Raw genomic sequence first — 19,990 nt, 5'->3', positions numbered from 1 at the left:
AAAGGGACTTGGCTGGGAGGCCCTGCCAGCACCACAGGAAAAGCTGGCAACTCTGGGGGGACAGATTCCATGGGGCTGGGGGGTCTCTGCATTCTCCTCGTCCTCAGAGCCGCTAGCAAGGGCAGGAGTGTAACCCTTTGACCTGAGCAGCTAGCCAAAAATCCAGTAGCTTGTTCCTGTGAGGAGGAGAAATCGGTGGCAGTCGGGGATTTCTTTGATGCAGTTTTGTTTATTTACAAACTGTACAAAGGCCTGCGTCGCGGAACGCAGAGAGACTCAGATACCAGGAAACCGGGGGGTTTATTTGCTCAGAGCACCAAGACCGCTCTTCTAAGCCTGCACCCCCAACCAAAACCTCTCTGCCTGTTTCTTCAGGGGCAGACACCGCACTGCCGGCTGCTCCCTCAGGCTGGCTCTGACTCTCACAGGCCTGGTCTCCACGAGGAATTTTCTTCGGCATAGCAACAGCCCTCAGAGGTGTGAAAATCTACACACTTGAGAGATGCCGGTATACCAACCTCAGCCCCAGCGTAGGCAGCGCTAGGTCGACGGACTAATTCTCCAAGCGCCTGGCTACTGCCTCTCGGGGAGGTGGATGCCTACACGGATGGGCGAAGGCCTGGTGCACACAGCGTCTTCACTGACGCGCTGGTTAGATAAGCCCCCAGCCTTTCAGTTTTGTGTCTGTTCTGGCTTCTCACAGCCACCAGTGGCCCCTACCCAAAACCATCCTCAGCACCGCTCTCGGGCAGGCTGCCTTCTCCTTTGGTCCTGTCCTGGCAGCCACTAACCGAAGGGGGAGTTCACAGCTGTCACGCTCAATTGAAATCAACCCCGAAGGAGGTTTCACCCTTCTGCAGTACTGCACCCCGGTGAAATGGACTAGCCACCCCCTGGGAAAGGCCCCCCACCCCGACACACTTACGCAGGTCTGTAACTTCCCCCATTGACTTCAGAGTGACAAACGCGTCAAAGGGGATAGTCAGGTGCTCAGAGTGACACGCGGCCTTAAGCAGGTGCACGATCAAGGGCTAAGACTGTTTTCTTACTAAAACCTGCTCTTGCTGGCATAAAATAGAGCAGGGCCTTATGCTGGGGTGGTGCTGAGCTCATCGTAGAGATGCTCGTTGCTAGTTCAAACTGGAATTGTTCTGGGCCATTCTCTGGCCTGCGCTATACAGACTAGACGCCAGGGGTCTCTTCTGGTCTTGGCAATCTATGGGTGAAGCCCTGGCACTTGCCTTTTGCAGCGGAGTTGAGCCTTGTAAGTGTGAAACTTCTTAGCAGAAAACATCTCCATGTAAAATCTACAAACCCACTCTCCTTCAGAAACCTGATTAAAGGCGCTAGGACCAGGCACTACGGCCCCGTCGGCAATTTCACACCATCAGCGGGAAGAAACAAATGAAAATTGGTTGAAATTTTAAGACAATTTTGTGCAATGACAATTGTTACTCACCCCGGACTCAGCTGAGGAGCTCTAGAGACGGCACCAGCTGGCAGGGCCCTGGCGCCGCTTTGGCCCCACACCCAGAACTGGGCCAGGCCCGGGGGCTGAGTGCCAGCAGGGATACAGCGAATAGTCGTGTGCGCGTCAGCTGGGTCAATACTAATAGCACAAATCAGTCAAGACTCTAGTGCACACAAGGCCTTAGGGCAGCCTGCCTGGGGCCGTGTGTTGTCAGTCGCAGGATCGGTTCCCAGCCAATGGGAGCTGCAGAGCCGGCACTCGGGGCGGGGGCATCGCTTGGAGCCTCCCTGGCCGCCCCTGCACCTAGGAGCCGGAGGGACGTGTCACCGCTTCCTGAGAGCTGCATGGACCCGGGAAGGGAGCCTGCCAGTCCCGCGTCGACCCAACTTTTAATGGCCCGGTCAGCAGTGCAGGGGGTGGAGCCAGCATGGGGCAGGAGGCAGGGCAGTGTGGGGCCAGGGGTTGGGGCAGAGGTGGGGCCAGCACAAGGAAGGGAGTGGGGCAGTGCAGGGCAGGGGTGGGGCCAGCACGGGGCGGGAGGTGGGCAGGGGGTGAGTCGGGGCGGGGCCGGCACAGGGCAGGGATGGGGCTGGCGGTGGGCAGGGGGCCATGGGGGGGCAGAACTGTGGGGCAGTGGGGAGTTACGGGGGGGCCCACAGAGGGTTACAAGATGAAGCCCATGATGGGGGGAGGGGAGCAGGGGGTCACGGGGAGGTGTCGTGGGGAGGGCTGATGGGGCAGCAGAGCAGGGCAGGGCCATACAAAGGAGCAGAGAGCAGGCTCATGGGGAGACATTCAGCGGGGTCCAGAGCAGCCGGCAGTTTGGGGGGCGGTAACACCGTCGCTGAGAACACAGACACCACCGGGGGCAGGCAGAGGTTGAGGGGCAAATCCCCGGTTTATTGGGACGGTTTTATGCTCACACCGTGATCCCAGGTGTAGACAGAGACAGGGGCCCCGGCACGGGGGTGGATTTGGGGCGAATCCCCGGGTTCACCAGGAAGGTTCACACACACACACATATTCACAAGCCCGTAAACAATGGGGGAGGCTGCGGGCGAGTTAGGCCCGGGGGAGGCGTGGGGAAGACGACAGGTCTGTGCCTTCCCCCCTCCTGCACAGGGCTGGGCAAATCCCCTCTGCAGCTCCCCTTCCGGACCGGGCCGCACGGGCCAAGCCAGACCTGGTGCTCAAATTAGAGAGCCCTTTCCCCAAGAGCCCAGCCCCTGTGCTGTGGGGCAGCCGGCTCGGCCCCGCTGGGGAGCCCAGCCCCTGTGCTGTGGGGCGGCGAGGACCACGGCTCCTTAGCTGGGGCTCTCCCAGGTACTGAACATGGGTCGTGCTGCGCCCCCTCCCAAGAGCCCCTGCCCGCAGCCCCAGGGAGGGACCTGCCAGGGGGCAGAGCTGCAGGCGGCCGGTCCCCAGCCCCACACGGCTACGGCACGTTGACATAGTCGGAGTCGGCCGTCTGCTCATCCAGCGAGGCTGCGAGGGAGAGAGAGAGAGAACGGTGGGCTCAGCCCCAGGGAGAGGGGTGCAGGCGTCGGGACATGGGGCTGGGGGTCCCCGCCGGCCCGGGGGGCTATGGCTGCCTGGTGCGCCCAGCCTGGGGCTTCTTTCCACGGGCACAGCAGAAAGTGCGTGTCCGGGGCCTGCGGGGTCAGGGAGAGTCCCACGGGGCCTGGGGGCGGCTGGGTCACGCTCGGGGGGTGGGGTGGGGCTCAGGGGGCAGAGCTCTAACAGGGTTTCGGCTCCTTGTCGTCCACGTTCGCGTAGGAGACATTTTCACCTGCCCGGGAGAAAGGAAGGGGACTGTGGGTGAGGGACGCGTGCGCGGGGGCAGGACCGGCGCCCTCGGGTAGGGCAGGAAATGTTCCCCGCGGGACTCCGGAGGGGGCAACGTGCAGAGTCCCCCTCGTGCGTGCGAAAGGGAGCCGTGGGCCCACGCTCGCCAGGGCAAGTCACACGGCGGCTCCTCACAGGCGGGGCGTGAAGGCGGGACCCACAGCTGCCAGCGCCGGCGTGAAAGGACTGGCCCCCGACCCCAGCTGGGAGCAGCCGCAGCCTCGTGAGCCGGTCGCACGGAGCAGCCGCTCGGGGGCAGGTTCCCACCCAGGGGACAATGCACAAGCCAGGCAATGCACACGCAGGAGTCACGCACTCACACGCCAGGGCGTGCGCACACGCACACGGGCTGCGCACACACTCATTCACACTCGCGCCAGGCGTGCGCACACGCACACGGGCTGCGCACACACTCATTCACACTCGCGCCAGGCGTGCGCACACGCACACGGGCTGCACACACACTCATTCACACTCGTGCCAGGCGTGCGCACACGCACACGGGCTGCACACACACTCATTCACACTCGTGCCAGGCGTGCGCACACGCACACGGGCTGCGCACACACTCATTCACACTCGCGCCAGGCGTGCGCACACGCACACGGGCTGCACACACACTCATTCACACTCGCGCCAGGCGTGCGCACACGCACACGGGCTGCACACACACTCATTCACACTCGCGCCAGGCCTGCACACACGCACACGGGCTGCGCACACACTCATTCACACTCACGCCAGGCGTGCGCACACGCACACGGGCTGCGCACACACTCATTCACACTCGCGCCAGGCGTGCGCACACGCACACGGGCTGCACACACACTCATTCACACTCACGCCAGGCGTGCGCACACGCACACGGGCTGCGCACACACTCACTCACACTCGCGCCAGGCGTGCGCACACGCACACGGGCTGCGCACACACTCACTCACACTTGCGCCAGGCGTGCGCACACGCACACGGGCTGCGCACACACTCATTCACACTCGTGCCAGGCGTGCGCACACGCACACGGGCTGCGCACACACTCATTCACACTCACGCCAGGCGTGCGCACACGCACACGGGCTGCGCACACACTCATTCACACTCGCGCCAGGCGTGCGCACACGCACACGGGCTGCACACACACTCATTCACACTCGCGCCAGGCGTGCACACACGCACACGGGCTGCGCACACACTCATTCACACTCGCGCCAGGCGTGCACACACGCACACGGGCTGCGCACACACTCATTCACACTCGCGCCAGGCGTGCGCACACGCACACGGGCTGCACACACACTCATTCACACTCACGCCAGGCCTGCACACACGCACACGGGCTGCGCACACACTCATTTACACTCACGCCAGGCCTGCACACACACACTAGGGCTGCGCACACACTCATTCACACTCACGCCAGGCCTGCACACACACACTAGGGCTGCACACACACTCATTCACACTCACGCCAGGCGTGCGCACACGCACACAGGCTGCGCACACACTCATTCACACTCACGCCAGGCGTGCACACACACACTAGGGCGTGTGCACACACACACACACACACGCACGCACTTACCCTTGCCGCGACTGGGGCCTTTCTGCTTGTGGGGCCTGGTTCTCTCCTCCTCCAATGGAAGCACCTCCCTGCAGATGGGGAGGAGCAGAGGGGGGACCATGAGGGACGGGGCAGGGGCCCAGCCCCAGGGGAATGTGCTCAGGAAGGGGTCAGGCCCTACACTCCCACCCGGCAGCTCACCCTGTGCCCCCCCCCGCGCGCAGCCCCCCAGTACTCACAGATACTCCTTGTCCTTCTCCTCGGAGCCTGCAAAGCACAAGGCACAAGAGCGGGCTGAGAGGCCGCGGCTGGGAACGCGGATCGGGGGGAGCACCCCGCCCCAGGGCGAGCCATCCCCAAGCTGCCCCCCTGGCAATGTAACGTGGGGCACTGGCCCAGCCTGTGGCCATCTGGGTTCAGGTGTGGGGCGCTCCCCATGGCTCAGCGTGGGCCAAACTCACCCCCCCCCATGGCTTCCCCCAGGCCCAAGGGGCCTTTGCTGATGTGTCCTTAGTGGGGAACATTCCCACTTGGGGCTGTTGGTAACCCAGGAGACCCCAAAACACTGCTTTAGAGGGATCTAAGGTGGGGAGTGTGGGGTGCACCCATGGATGGATGGAGTGGGGGGGTGTCTGGGGCTGGACAGATGGGTAAACAGAGGGATGGGGCAGTGGGTCAGAGTCTCTCTCAGAAGGGCCGGAGAGGGGTTTCTAACAGGAGGGGGCCAGGTCAGTGGGGCAGGGTCTCTATGGAGGCAGGGGGGTGGGGCAGGGTCTCCATGGGGGGCAAGGTCTCTTTTCGGGCAGTGGGTGGGGCAGGGTCTCTATGGGGCAGAGCAGTGGGGCAGGATCTCTTTGGGGGCAGGGCAGTGGGGTAGGGTCTCTATGGGGTAGGGCAGTGGGGCAGGGTCTCTGTTGGGGGCAGGGGAGTGCAGCAGGGTCTCTATGGGGGCAAGGGGTGTGGCAGGGTCTCTATGGGGTAGAGCAGCGGGGCAGGGTCTCTATGGGGCAGGGCAGTGGGGCAGGGTTTCAAAGGGGGTCCGGCTGCAGTTCATGTCTCACTTACTTCCCCCCTCGGCTCCCTCCAGATTCACATAGTTCTCTGAGTCTGAGAGAGAGAGACGCAACCTGAGTCGCCTGGCCCCATGACCTGGGGGGCAGATCAAAGTGCCCCCGCCCCACCCCGCTCTCCCATTCCCTCCCCCCTGCACCCCTCCCGCTGGGACTCCTGCCAACCTCAGCCTCCCCCCACAGCGCTGGGCTGGAGACGGGACTTGGGGTGCAGAGCCAGGAGGGCCCCGCCCATCGCGTCCTGCCCCCGACCCCCGCGCCCCCCGGCCCCAGCACTCACTGATGTTCACGTAGCTCCCGTGGCTGTCCACGTCTGCCGAGAAACACAGGGGGTTAGAGACAGACACCGGACTGCCGCCAGCCCAGTGGGGGACCGGCGGGGAGGGGGCGGGCGCAGACTGCTGGCTGGCACTGCCTGGTGCTCCCCTGTGACGAAGTGGGACTGTTCTTAATGTTTCCTCTGAATATTGTGGGGGTGCCTCAGTTTCCCCTAGGCAGTTCTTAAGTCTCTAGGGGGTGGGGTAAGGGTGTATGATCATTGCAGAGCCCTAGAGGGCAGGTGTGTGCAGGGGTCTGGACACAGAGAATGGCCAACACCCTCTTTCCTGGCCACTGATGGCCTGGGCCCTTCCCCCCTGCAAGGTGAGAGCTAAAAGGTTGGAGAACAAAGGAATCCGGTGACCTCCTGGCCCGGGACAGGGACAAAGCCCAGAGGAGGAGGGGCTGGAGGGAGTTTCAGTTTGGGGCTGGCTGGGGACGAGGAGTGAAGTGCAGACGTGGTTGTCTGGCTCACTGCCCCCCAAAATAGACCAAGCTGAGGGGTCCTGTTCTCTGCACCTACAAGCTCTGTGTTAGACCATGTCCCTGTGGTCTAATAAATCTGTTTCCCCGGCTGGCTGAGAGTCCCGTCTGACTGCAGAGTTGGGGGGAAGGATCCTCTGGCTTCCCCAGGACTCCCCCTGGGCAGACTGGCTGTGGGAAGCGCATGGAGGGGCAGAGGATGCTGAATGCTCAGAGGTCAGACCCAGGAAGGTGGAAGCTGGGTGAGCTGTGTGTCCTGCAGACAGGCTGCTCACCGAGAGGAGACTGCCCCAGAGTCCTGCCCGGCTTCCTGGGGAGCAGTTCCAGAGCATCGCCTGGGGACTCCGGGACAACGCCCCACCCAGCATGGGCCGGGTCTCCATTCCCCCAGACCCCACTCACCAGTGCCAGATTCCCGGGCCTGCTTCAGGGACTCAAAGACCCTGTGGGGAGGAAGAAGTGGGGTCAGAGCGAGGTGCTTCCCGTCCTCCCCACCCCAGCTGGGACCCCCTCCTCTTCCTGCCCCAGCCAGGACCTTCACTCCTCCCTAGCCGGGACACCGTCCTCTTCCCGCCCAAGCTGGGACCCCCTCTCCACAGCTGGGAACCCCTCCCTTCCCCAGCACAGTTGGGACCCCCTCCCCTCCCTAGCTGGGACCCCCTCCTCTTCCTGCCCCAGCCAGGACCCCCACTCCTCCCTAGCTGGGACCCCCTCCTCTTCCTGCCCCAGCCAGGACCCCCACTCCTCCCTAGCTGGGACATCCTCCTCTTCCCACTCAAGCTGGGACCCCCTCCCCTTCCTAGCTGGGACCCCCTCTCCCCAGCCAGCACCCTCCCAGCTAACTGGGACTCCACACCAATTACCCAGCTCCTGCTTAGGGATGTGACCCCTAGACAGAGCATCTCTCCCAGGGCTGGGGAAGGTCTCAGGGGAGCCGGGGCAAGGCCCATGGGGGAGCAGTGTGGGCGGAGGGGGAGCCCAGGTGTGGCCAGGGATTTGACACCTACGGGGTCTGCTGCGACTCTGTCCGCGGGGCAGGAGCTGTGAGGAGAGAGGGGGAGAGACGGTGACTCCCCCGCACAGACACCCCACCCCCACCCCCGCACATGAGGGCACAGCAGCAGGCCGGGCAGGCTCTATGCCAGACGCTGGCTGCCACGTCTGGGTCCCGGCCGCCAGGGCAGTTCTGTCCCATTCTGCCGCGCTGCAGGGTGGTGGCAGCAGTGGGGAGCTGTAGAGCGAGGGGGGGTCTCCGCAGGGCCTTTCAGGCCTGTTATCTTGGGCGGGTGTGTCTCAGGGGCGTGTACTGTGGGGGGTGCGATGCAGGGTGCGTGTCTGGGGGTGCGTAGTGTGGGCTGCGTGTCTGGGGGTGCGTGTCTGGGGGTGCATAGTGCAGGGGTGCGATATGGGGTGCATGTCTCGGGGTGCATAGTGCAGGGGTGCGATGCGGGGTGCGTGTCTGGGGGTGCGTGGTGCAGGGGTGCCATGCGGGGTGCGTGTCTGGGGGTGCGTGTCTGGGGGTGCGTGGTGCAGGGGTGCCATGCGGGGTGCGTGTCTGGGGGTGCGTAGTGTGGGGTGCGTGTCTGGGGGTGCGATGTGGGGTGCGTGTCTGGGGGTGCATGGTGCGGGGTGCGTGTCTCGGGGTGCATAGTGCAGGGTGCGTGTCTGGGGGTGCATGTCTGGGGGTGCATAGTGCAGGGGTGCGATGCGGGGTGCGTGTCTCGGGGTGCATAGTGCAGGGGTGCGATGTGGGGTGCGTGTCTGGGGGTGCGTGGTGCAGGGGTGCCATGCGGGGTGCGTGTCTGGGGGTGCGTAGTGTGGGGTGCGTGTCTGGGGGTGCGTGGTGCGGGGTGCGTGTCTCGGGGTGCGTGGTGCAGGGGTGCCATGCGGGGTGCGTGTCTGGGGGTGCGTAGTGTGGGGTGCGTGTCTGGGGGTGCGATGTGGGGTGCGTGTCTGGGGGTGCGTGGTGCAGGGGTGCCATGCGGGGTGCGTGTCTGGGGGTGCGATGTGGGGTGCGTGTCTGGGGGTGCGTGGTGCGGGGTGTGTGTCTCGGGGTGCGTGGTGCAGGGGTGCCATGCGGGGTGCGTGTCTGGGGGTGCGTAGTGTGGGGTGCGTGTCTGGGGGTGCGTGGTGCGGGGTGTGTGTCTCGGGGTGCGTGGTGCAGGGGTGCCATGCGGGGTGCGTGTCTGGGGGTGCGTGGTGCGGGGTGCGTGTCTCGGGGTGCGTGGTGCAGGGGTGCCATGCGGGGTGCGTGTCTGGGGGTGCGTAGTGTGGGGTGCGTGTCTGGGGGTGCGATGTGGGGTGCGTGTCTGGGGGTGCGTGGTGCAGGGGTGCCATGTGGGGTGCGTGTCTGGGGGTGCCATGCGGGGTGCGTGTCTGGGGGTGCGTGGTGCAGGGGTGCCATGCGGGGTGCGTGTCTGGGGGTGCGTGTCTGGGGGGTGCGTGTCTCGGGGTGCGTGGTGCAGGGGTGCCATGCGGGGTGCGTGTCTGGGGGTGCATAGTGTGGGGTGCGTGTCTGGGGGTGCGATGTGGGGTGCGTGTCTGGGGGTGCGTGGTGCGGGGTGCGTGTCTCGGGGTGCATAGTGCAGGGTGCGTGTCTGGGGGTGCGTGTCTGGGGGTGCATAGTGCAGGGGTGCGATGCAGGGTGCGTGTCTCGGGGTGCATAGTGCAGGGGTGCCATGTGGGGTGCGTGTCTGGGGGTGCGATGTGGGGTGCGTGTCTGGGGGTGCGTGGTGCAGGGGTGCCATGCGGGGTGCGTGTCTGGGGGTGCGTAGTGTGGGGTGCGTGTCTGGGGGTGCGATGTGGGGTGCGTGTCTGGGGCTGCGTGGTGCAGGGGTGCCATGCGGGGTGCGTGTCTGGGGGTGCGTGTCTGGGGGGTGCGTGTCTCGGGGTGCGTGGTGCAGGGGTGCCATGCGGGGTGCGTGTCTGGGGGTGCATAGTGTGGGGTGCGTGTCTGGGGGTGCGATGTGGGGTGCGTGTCTGGGGGTGCGTGGTGCGGGGTGCGTGTCTCGGGGTGCATAGTGCAGGGTGCGTGTCTGGGGGTGCGTGTCTGGGGGTGCATAGTGCAGGGGTGCGATGCAGGGTGCGTGTCTCGGGGTGCATAGTGCAGGGGTGCGATGTGGGGTGCGTGTCTGGGGGTGCGATGTGGGGTGCGTGTCTGGGGGTGCGTGGTGCAGGGGTGCCATGCGGGGTGCGTGTCTGGGGGTGCGTAGTGTGGGGTGCGTGTCTGGGGGTGCGATGTGGGGTGCGTGTCTGGGGCTGCGTGGTGCGGGGTGTGTGTCTCGGGGTGCGTGGTGCAGGGGTGCCATGCGGGGTGCGTGTCTGGGGGTGCGTAGTGTGGGGTGCGTGTCTCGGGGCTGCGTGTCTCTGAGGCGTGTCACACGGGGGTGCGCCGCGTGTCCCAGGGTTGCCCGGGATGTTTGGTCTCCGTCTGTCGCCGTGGTACTTACGAAACTGGAAATCGTCCTCGTCCTCGTCTAGAGAGAGGGGAAACAGTGCCTGTGACACCAGCCACGCAGCCCTCCACCCCCCCCGGCCCCCGTCACCCGCGGGGCGCCCCGGGCCCCAGGTCACACGTCTGGGCCAGGGGCCAGGGCTGCGCTTTAGGAGAGCTGGAGACGAGCGGGAGAGGCCAGAGGAGAGCCCCAGACCCGGGCGAAGGGGCAGAGAACAGGCCTGTGAGGGGCGGTTAAACCTGGGTGCTCAGTGCAGAGACCAGACGACCAGGGGGCCGTTCAGGTAGGTTGGGGGGGCTGGAACCAGGACGGGGTCCGTTCTGTCCCCTGAGGCAGGACAAGCAGCGATGGGCATCGTGTGCAGTCAGGGCGCGTGACCTCGGACCTGAGCGAACCCGGGACGGGCTGGGGGGTCCCCGTCCCTGGGGGGTTCTCGGAGCCGCTGTAGGGTTCCTGACCCTGCCTCGGCGTCGGGGCTGGACGCGGTGGTGGCCTCTCAAGGTCCTCTCCAGCCCCACGTCTCTACGATTCTCCATCCAGCCTGCCCCCCATCTCACCCCCCTGCCCTGGGGGTGCTCACTGTCCATGCTCCTGGGGCCCACAGGAGGCCGTGGGCTTGCGGCGACGCTGGTGCCAGCAGTAGGATCTGGGGGGAACAGGAGGGTGAGTTGTGCTGGGGGCCCTGCCCCAGGGTAAGGGGTGGGGCAGCTGCCCTGCACCGGGGACTCACCTGACATGTAGCGTGGCCCCAGCTCCGGAGGCAAGTCCCTGCAATACACAATGGGCAGAGGGGCAGCGTGGGGGGGGCGGGGGCAGCACTGCGGGGGTGGGGGTGGGAGACGGGGAGGGGCAGCTCTGGGTGGGGGGGGCGTAGCACTTACCTGGGGGAAACCAGCAGCTCTGCCGGGGGGGGGGGGGGGAGATGAGTCAGTGATGTCACCTCGTTAACAAACAGCCCAACCTCCCTCCCTCGCCACCCTTCCCTGCCCCTTGTACCCGCCTGCTCCCCGTCTCCCCTCCCCCATCCCTTGTACCCCCCAGTCCCTGCCCCCCTGCCCCTAGCCCCCACCCCCGTCCCCCCGTCCCTAGCCCCTAGCCCCCAGTCCCTGTCCCTCCACCCCTAGCCCCCAGCCCCGTCTCCCCTCCCCAGTCCCTTGTACCCCCCCAGTCCCTGTCCCCCTGCCCCTAGCTCCCACCCCTGTCCCCCCGTCCCTAGCCCCCAGCCACCCAGGCCCGTCCCCCCGCCCCTAGCCCCCAGCCCCGTCTCCCCTCCCCATCCCTTGTACCCCCCCAGTCCCTGTCCCCCCACCCCTAGCCCCCAGACCCGTCCCCCCTCCCTCATCCCCCATCACTCACTTCTCCGGCAGAGCCCGCAGAGCAGCAGGCAGCCCCCCAGGGGGATGAGCACCCAGCCCCCCACCCAGCCGCTCACTGTGCCCTCGGCCCAGGCCATGGGCAGCTCTGTGGGGAGAGAAATGGGAGAGAGACGGGTTAGAACAGCAGAGACACCCCCCCCCCCGCCCCGTGGGTGCTGCACCTGGGCTAGCCTGCAGTGCCCTGCCTGGACAGAGGGACGGGCCAGACACAGCCCCCCACAGCTGGCACAGCCCCCAGTTCCTGGCCTGCAGCAGGCACCAGCTCCCAGCCCCCAGTGATGAAGTGGGGATTTTCTCTTGTTCTGTTGTATGTGAGCCTATGTGAGTCTTACTGTTTTGCATGAAGGCTGTGTGTGCCTCAGTTTCCCTGTGTATTGCACCAATGTCTAGCTGGTGAGAATAAGCATGTGTGACTTTTGCCGGGGTTGCTCCAGGTGCCTGCAGGGATGCTATGGCCGCCCCTTTGTCACCTGAGACCCAGGAGAGGGATGCGACCAGGGGACTCTTGGCCCAGGACTGAGGAGGAGCAATGGGCCAGGCAGCTGGAAGGAGTCAGTCTCGGCTGGCTTGGGGTTCACAGGGAGGGCCAGAGATGGACTGGGCTGAAAGTCACTGATTTCTGTGCTAACAAGCTCTGCCCTATGCTGTGTTCCTGTCGACTAATAAACCTTCTGTTTTCCTGGTGGGCTGACAGTCAGGTCTGACTGCGGAGTTGGGGGGCAGGACCCTCTGGCTTCCCCAGGACCCCGCCTGGGCAGACTCGCTGTGGGAAGCGCAAGGAGGGGCAGAGGAGGCTGAATGCTCCGAGGTCAGACCCAGGAAGGCGGAAGCCGGGTGAGCTGTGTGTCCTGCAGACAGGCTGCTCCCAGAGAGGAGACTCCCCCAGAGTCTGCCCGGCTCCGTAGGGAGCAGTTCCAGAGCATCGCCCGGGGACACCGTGACAGGTGGTGGCAGTGGTGGGATGTACAGCACCCCGTGGACAGAGCATCCTGCACTAAGTGACAGGGAAGCAGTAAAACGAAGGGGGATTAGCGAGAGACGGGAGTGCTGGAGGCTTCTAGAGGTGCGGATCCAGGAGGCGGAGGAGCCTACAGCTTAACCCCAAAAGAAAGTGGACCCCTGAGAAGGGCTGTTGCCCTGAAGGGGGTTCCTCCCAGGGACCGTGGGGAGCTGAGTGACCACTCGGGAACGGCGTGGAGATGGCCTATAACCATCCCCTTAAGAAGGACATTGTAGAGCTGTGCAGAGAGAGGGCCGGACATTGGAAAGCTCCCTAAGGCACAGCTGATTGCTCAGTTGGAAGAGGAGGATCGTTCTAAGGAGCCGGTTCCTGACCCAGGTGGGGACGCGAGAGAGGCTGGGAGCAGCTGAGCGTCCGGGAGACCTGTGTCCCCGACCAGCTGGGAGTCGTCGGTGGATCTGAGACGGATGGAATTGGAGCTGGGATCGAAGGAGTCAGAGGACCATGAGAGACAGGGAAGGCATGAGGCAGAACAGCGGGAGAGACAGCGACAGCAGGAACTGGCGATGGCTGAGCTGAGAGGCAGAAGGACCCGCCCAGGGGTGCATGGGCATGGACCCCAGGGTGCCAATTCTGCAGGGAACCTCGACACTAAATCACTGCCCCAGGTTAAGGAGGGAGGAGATATAGCGCGGCCTGTGGGAAGGGTGGCAATTGGAACCAGGCTGGCCCTACGGAAAGGCTCCGTGTCTATGACCTTGGGACCCAAGGTCATAGACTCCGTCAGCCCGATGGGTGGGGTGGTGGACAGGCTCCCACTCCTGACCCCAACCTATATGTCTGTGTGGAGTTTCCTGGGGCCAGGCCCCTCGGACCCCCAGTGGGAGCAGAAGGTGATGGTCAATGGAGAGACATTCCTGGGGTGGCGAGACCCTGGGACAGAGTGAACTCTTGTCAGGCCCCGGGTGGTGCAGCCTCAGAGGCTGAGGGCCTGTGTGAGCTGGGTGAGGGTCCCAGGGACGAAGCCCCTCGCCCTGTCTATGGCCCAGGTCCCTGTGCAGACCCAGGAGGGGTGGGGCTGGCTGGCCGTTGGGGTTCTCCAGGACACCGGCTGCGTGACCCTGTTGTGGGGTGACTGTGTCTCTTTGGGACAGGATCCAGGCCCTGCTCCTGTAACTGCCAAGGGTTTGAATTTGAATCCAGGGAACCAATCGGCGGAGAGGGAAATGGTCAGTGAAAATGCAGATGACCTGCCTGGCAGCGGGGAGGAGCTCCTAAGCTCCGGATACCTGCCTGCCTGTAACCGGACCCCTGGGGTCGAGTGGGACGGAGAGATGCTCTCCATCCCCCTGCACATGGGGGAGGGGGCTCACGCTGGCTCTGATGCTGTGAGCAAAGCAGCGAGCTCGCTGCCTATCCCCACTGGGACAGCAGGGGCGAAGCTGAGCCCAGGGGGATCGGAGACCCAGCTCAGTGTGGGGAACCACAGCCAGGGCAGGACAGCTGCCAACCAGGGCTGCCTTGTCCAGAGCCTTGGGACACCTGCCTGTCACAGAGGAGTCTTTTCAGAAGGTGGCCCTGGGCTTGGTGGGGGACAGATGGGAGGGGAAGGCCTCCCCCGATGGAGAATCAGTGGTGGAGCATGGACTGACTTTCCGGGAACAGCTCGCTGAGCTCCTGGGTCCGGCCAGGGAGAACCTAGTCAGGGCCCAAGGGAGGCAGAAGGTCTGGTACGACCGCTCGGCCTACGGCACCGGGGACCAGGTGAGGGGTCTCGTCCCGGTGAGGAAGAATAAGCCGCAACCTGCCTGGGACGGGCCCTTCAAGGTCATCCAGCAGCTGAATGAGGAGAACAAAGTGGTGGAACTGCCCAGCCGGGCTCACAGCCACCGCGGGGACAGGTCAACGTGATGGAGCCGTACTGTCCATCCCCTGGTGGGTCTCTTCCCTGGGACAGGAGCCGGCCCCTTGCTGGAATCAGTTCCCCTCTCTGACCAGCTCACCCCTGCCCAGCAGGCAGGGGTCAGAGAGACGCTGCATTCGCACCCACAGCTGTTCTCCAGCCGGCCTGGGCTCACTAACCGAGCCGTCCACTGGGTGGAGAGGAGAGCCGGCCCTCCCATCATGTGTTCCCCATTCAGAATAACGGGGAACACAGCCCAGGCCCTGGAGGGGGAGGTGAGAGACATGCTGGCTTTAGGGGCGGTCCAGCCACCCACCAGCCCCGGGGGCCTCTCCCGTGGGGCTGGTCCCCAGGAAAGACGGGTCGATCCCAGTCTGTGTGGTTTCAGAGTAACAGCTGTGTTCGTCTGTATCCGCAAAAAGAACAGGAGGACTTGTGGCACCTTAGAGACTAACCAATTTATTTGAGCATGAGCTTTCGTGAGCCACAGCTCACTTCATCAGATGCATACCGTGGAAACTGCAGCAGACTTTATATATACACACAGTCTGTGTGGCCTCTCAGAAGCTCAGTGCTATCACCATGTCTGGTGCCTCCCCATGCCTAGGCCTGACGAGATCCTAGACAAGCTGGGGGGGGGGGCGGGCCTCGGTACCCCATGACCAGGGATCTCACCCAAGGCTACTGGCAGGTGCCTTTGGATCCAGATGCCAGGTTGAAACCTGCTTTTGTCACCCCTTTGGGGCTGTACAAGTCCCTGGTCCTACCTTTCAGCCTCAAGGAGGCTCCGGTCACCTGCCAGCGCCAGGGGGATCAGCTACTGAGGAGGATGGAGAATTGTACCCTAGCCAACACTGATGATATTTGTGACGTAAGCCAGACCTGGGAGGACTACGTGTCCCAGGTGAAGAGGGGGCCGGGTCGCCTCCAGGATGCAGGGCTGACTGTAAAAGCTGGGACGTGCAAGGTGGGGATGGCAGAGGGGTCGTACCTGGGCCGCAAGGTGGGGAGCGGCTGCCTAAACCCAGAGCCGGCCAAGGTGGGGGCGATCAGAGACTGGCCTCCGTCCCAGACTGAGAAACAGGCCAGGCCTTTATTGGGATGGCAGGACACTACCGGAGGTTTGTGCCCCACTTTAGCTCTGTGTCGGCCCCCATCACTGAGCTATGCAAGAAGGGGAAGCCAGACAAGGTGGTCTGGACCGGGCAGTGCCAGAGGGCTCTCTGCACGCTGCAGGAGGATCTGGTCAAGGGCCCGGTGCTGGGAAACCCAGACTTTGACAAGCCCTATATGGCGTTCTCCGATGCCACACACACAGGGCTGGGCAAGGTGCCGAGGCAGGCCAATGCAAAGGGCGAGAAACCCCCTCATGTCCCTGAGCAGGAAGCTGCTGCCCCAGGAGCAGGGCTATGCGGCTGTGGAGAAGGAGTGCCTGACCCTGGGGTGGGCTCTTAAAAGGCTGCAGCCGGATCTATTTGGGTGGCGCTTCACTGTGGACACTGACCACTCGCCCTGCCGTGGCTGCACCAGATGAGAGGGGCCAATGCCAAGGTCCTGAGGTGGAGTCTGTCCTTCCAGGAATATGAGCTGGAGATGGTCCCCGTTAAGGGGAGTGCAAATGTTATAGCCAATGCGTTGTCCCGGAGAGGGGGGGCCTGAACTTCCCCAGGTCACTGGTTAAAGTGACCCCGCTCCGTTCGGTCTCAAAAGGGGGAGAGATGTGAGGAAGTGGGGATTTTCTCTTGTTATGTTGTATGTGAGCCTATGTGAGTTTTACTGCTTTGCATGAAGGCTGTGTGTGCCTCAGTTTGCCTCTTGTATTGCACCAATGTCTGGGTGGTGGGAATAAGGGGGTGTGACTTTTGCGGGGATTGCTCCAGTTGCCTGCAGGGATGCTATGGCCGCCCCTTCGTAACCAGGAGCGGGATGTGACCAGGAAGCGAGACAAAGGCCGGAGGAGGAGCAAGGGGCAGGGCAGGGGCCAGGCAGCTGGAAGGAGTTGGTCTCCGCTGGCTTGGGGCTCAGGGGGGGACCAGAGCCCTGGCTCTGGGCTCCCCTCCCCCCAAGATGGACGTGGCTGAAAGTCACTGATTTCTGTGCTAACAAGCTCTGCCCTACGCTGTGTTCCTGTCATCTAATAAACCTTCTGTTTTCCTGGCTGGCTGAGAGTCACGTCTGACTGCGGAATTGGGGGGCAGGACCCCCTGGCTTCCCCAGGACCCTGCCTGGGCGGACTCGCTGTGGGAAGCGCAGGGGGGGCAGAGGACGCTGAATGCTCCGAGGTCAGACCCAGGAAGGTGGAGCCGGGTGAGCTGGGTGTCCTGCAGACAGGCTGCTCACAGGAAGGAGACTTCCCCAGAGTCCTGACTGGCTTCATGGGGAGCAGGTCCAGGGGGCAGGTGTTGCTACCCCACGGGGTGCCCCAGGGCAGGCAGCTCCCCGGCAGCCCCCGTGGGCACAGCAGCCAGCCCACAGGCCGGGTATCATTAACCCCACGGGTGCCGAGTGCCCACAAGGAAATAGGGCTGGCGCTGGGGCTGGGCGAGGGGAAAGGGGCCGGGCGGTAAGCACTAGTGACACACGGAGGGGCTGCCCCCTGTTACAGGGGTGAAGGGCAGCACCACGGCCTGGCCCTGAGCCCCTCGATTCCAGTCCTCCCCTCCCCCAGATGTTTCCAGGATGTGGTGAGGCGGTGGGGGGGGGACAAGGACAGGAAGCGAGAGGGGCCATTGGCCCCACTCTATTAGCATCAATGGGGCCAGACCCCAGGCTGGCATCATTTGGTCATAGCTCCATCGGAGTCAATGGGGCCTGTCCTGGTCTGTGCCCCGTATGCCCTCACCCCACCCATGTGGGGCCTGGCTCCCTGCCCCGCTCCAGCACTGAGCTGCCCCTGCCCACACCCTTCCTGCATGGTGTCACCTGAGCTCCGGGACACAGCCCCCCAGCCCCACCCCTGATTTCTGTGCTAACAAGCTCTGCCCTACTCTGTGTTCCTGTCATCTAATAAACCTTCTGTTTTCCTGGCTGGCTGAGAGTCCCGTCTGAGTGCGGAGTCGGGGGGCAGGACCCCCTGGCTTCCCCAGGACCCCGCCTGGGCGGACTGGCTGTGGGAAGCGCAGGGAGGGGCAGAGGAGGCTGAATGCTCCGAGGTCAGACCCAGGAAGGTGGAGCCGGGGGAGCTGTGTGTCCTGCAGACAGGCTGCTCCCCAAGAGGAGACTGCCCCAGAGTCCTGCCCGGCTTCATGGGGAGCAGGTCCAGGGGGCAGGTGTTGCTACCCCACGGGGTGCCCCAGGGCAGGCCGTGGGGCAAGACGGCAGGGACAGGGCAGCTCCCCCCCTCCCCCGTGCTGTGGGGCAGGACAGCAGGGACAGGGCAGCTCCCCCCCCCGTGCTGTGGGGCAGGACGGCAGGGACAGGGCAGCTCACCCCCTTGCTGTGGGGCAGGACGGCAAGGACAGGGCAGCCCCCCCCGGTGCTGTGGGGCAGGATGGCAGGGACAGGGTAGCCCCCCCCCCCGTGCTGTGGGGCAGGACGTCAGGGACAGGGCAGCTCCCCCCCCTTGCTGTGGGGCAGGACAGCAGGGACAGGGCAGCTCCCCCCCATGCTGTGGGGCAGGACGGCAGGGACAGGGCAGCTCCCGCCCCGTGCTGTGGGGCAGGATGGCAGGGACAGGGCAGCCCCCCCCCCCGTGCTGTGGGGCAGGACGGCAGGGACAGGGCAGCTCCCCCCCTTGCTGTGGGGCAGGACGGCAGGGACAGGGCAGCCCCCCCCGGTGCTGTGGGGCAGGATGGCAGGGACAGGGCAGCTCCCCCCCCCCATGCTGTGAGGCAGGACGTCAGGGACAGGGCAGCTCCCCCCCCTTGCTGTGGGGCAGGACGCAAGGGACAGGGCAGCCCCCCCCCGGTGCTGTGGGGCAGGACGGCAGGGACAGGGCAGCCCCCCCCCGCCGTGCTGTGGGGCAGGACGGCAGGGACAGGGCAGCTCCTCCCCTTGCTGTGGGGCAGGACAGCAGGGACAGGGCAGCCCCCCACGGGTGCTGTGGGGCAGGATGGCAGGGACAGGGCAGCTCCCCCCTCGCGCCGTGGGGCAGAATGGTAGGGACAGGGCAGCCCCCACCCCTTGCTGTGAGGCAGGACGGCAGGGACAGGGCACCCCCAGCCCCCCACTCTGGCCGGGCGCGTCGCTCACCAGCGCTCAGGGATCCGTCTGTGGGTCTGCGGCGGGCGGGTGTGACTGCACTTCGCCTGTTCCGGGGCTTCCTGTCAGAGCGTCGCCTCCCCCTGCCCCACAGCTGCCTGCCGCTTCCGACAGGGCCCCCAGCTCGGGGGCGGGGACACAGGGCCCCCCCCCGGCCGGCACCCAGCGGGGTTGCATTGCCTTCCCTTGCCCTATCCTACCTCCTCCCTGCCACACCACAGCCCGCCCAGCCTAGGGCCACCTGCGACCTCCCCCATCACCACAGCCCCCCAGCTGCTATGGGGCAGGGCAGCCCCTCTGGCTGTGGGGCTGTGTTTCGTTGTGTGCCATGCCTGGTCCAAAGAGGCCCCGATTTGGGGTCTGCACGCCTCCCCCCAGCCCCGCATACGCCCTATGGTCTGGGTGCTGCCCTCCCAGTGCGCCATGCACCTCCCGGCCCAGTGCCCCTGAGAAACCCTCCTGGCGCAGTGCCCTGGGGGTATCAGCACTGTCCCCCCGCCCCCATTGCCCTCTGGGGTGCCGATGTGACCAAGTGGGACTGTTCTCACTGTTCTCTCTGAATACTGGGTGGGCGCCTCAGTTTCCCCTAGGCCTTTTTTAAGGACCTAGGCAGTGGGATCGGGGGTGTGATTGTTGTAGAGCCCTAGAGGGCCAGTGCGATGATGTCGGCCAACACCCGGTCTCCTGACCACTGATGGCCAATGACCAACACCCGGTCTCCTGGCCACTGATGGCCTGGGCCCCTCCTCTGCAAAGGTGCCAACGGAAGGTGTTGGGGAGCAAAGAGATCAGGTGGCCTCCTGGCCCGGGAGAGAGACACAGGCCAGAGAAGGGGCTGGAGAGTTTCAGTTTGGAGCTGGCTGGGGAAAGCAAGGGAGGCCCAGACCCGGCTCCAAAATGGACCCAGCTGAGGGTCCTGTTCTCTGCACCTACAAGCTCTGTGTTAGACCATGTTCCTGTCGTCTAATAAACCTTCTGTTTTCCCGGCTGGCTGAGAGTCACGTCTGACTGCGAAGTTGAGGTGCAGGGCCCTCTGGCTTCCCCAGGAGCCCGCCTGGGCGGACTCGCTGTGGGAAGCGCACGGAGGGGCAGAGGATGCTGAATGCTCCGAGGTCAGACCCAGGAAGGTGGAAGCCGGGTGAGCTGTGTGTCCTGCAGACAGGCTGCTCCCAGAAAGGAGACTTCCCCAGAGTCCTGCCTGGCTTCGTGGGGAGCAGCTCCAGAGCATCGCCCAGGGACCCCGTGATAGTGGCGTGGGGACCCGTTCACAGTGCCTTGGGGGGATGTTGTGGCTCCCCCGGGCGGGGCACGGTGTGGAGACGATGCGGCTCCCCCCGGGCAGGGCAG

General features: G+C 64.8%; 1 protein-coding gene across 1 annotated transcript; it reads right to left on the bottom strand.

Annotated features, from left to right (window-relative positions):
- Positions 1–2,346: 2,346 nt before the first annotated feature.
- Positions 2,347–18,688, bottom strand: LOC144258685 (uncharacterized). Its single transcript, XM_077806876.1, has 13 exons — positions 18,635–18,688; positions 11,560–11,664; positions 11,085–11,103; positions 10,934–10,971; positions 10,784–10,849; positions 10,198–10,224; positions 7,756–7,789; positions 7,151–7,191; positions 6,228–6,260; positions 5,943–5,984; positions 5,117–5,144; positions 4,899–4,966; positions 2,347–2,956 (listed from the first exon to the last, which is right to left on the bottom strand). The coding sequence occupies exons 2-13, from the start codon at positions 11,654–11,656 to the stop codon at positions 2,907–2,909; spliced, it is 543 nt and encodes a 180-aa protein (XP_077663002.1). The 5' UTR covers positions 11,657–11,664; positions 18,635–18,688; the 3' UTR covers positions 2,347–2,906.
- Positions 18,689–19,990: the final 1,302 nt, after the last annotated feature.

The sequence above is a fragment of the Eretmochelys imbricata genome, unplaced genomic scaffold (genome assembly GCF_965152235.1).
Source record: "Eretmochelys imbricata isolate rEreImb1 unplaced genomic scaffold, rEreImb1.hap1 Scaffold_34, whole genome shotgun sequence".
Classification (NCBI taxonomy): domain Eukaryota; kingdom Metazoa; phylum Chordata; order Testudines; family Cheloniidae; genus Eretmochelys; species Eretmochelys imbricata.
This window is presented reverse-complemented; position numbering and strand designations above follow the sequence as displayed.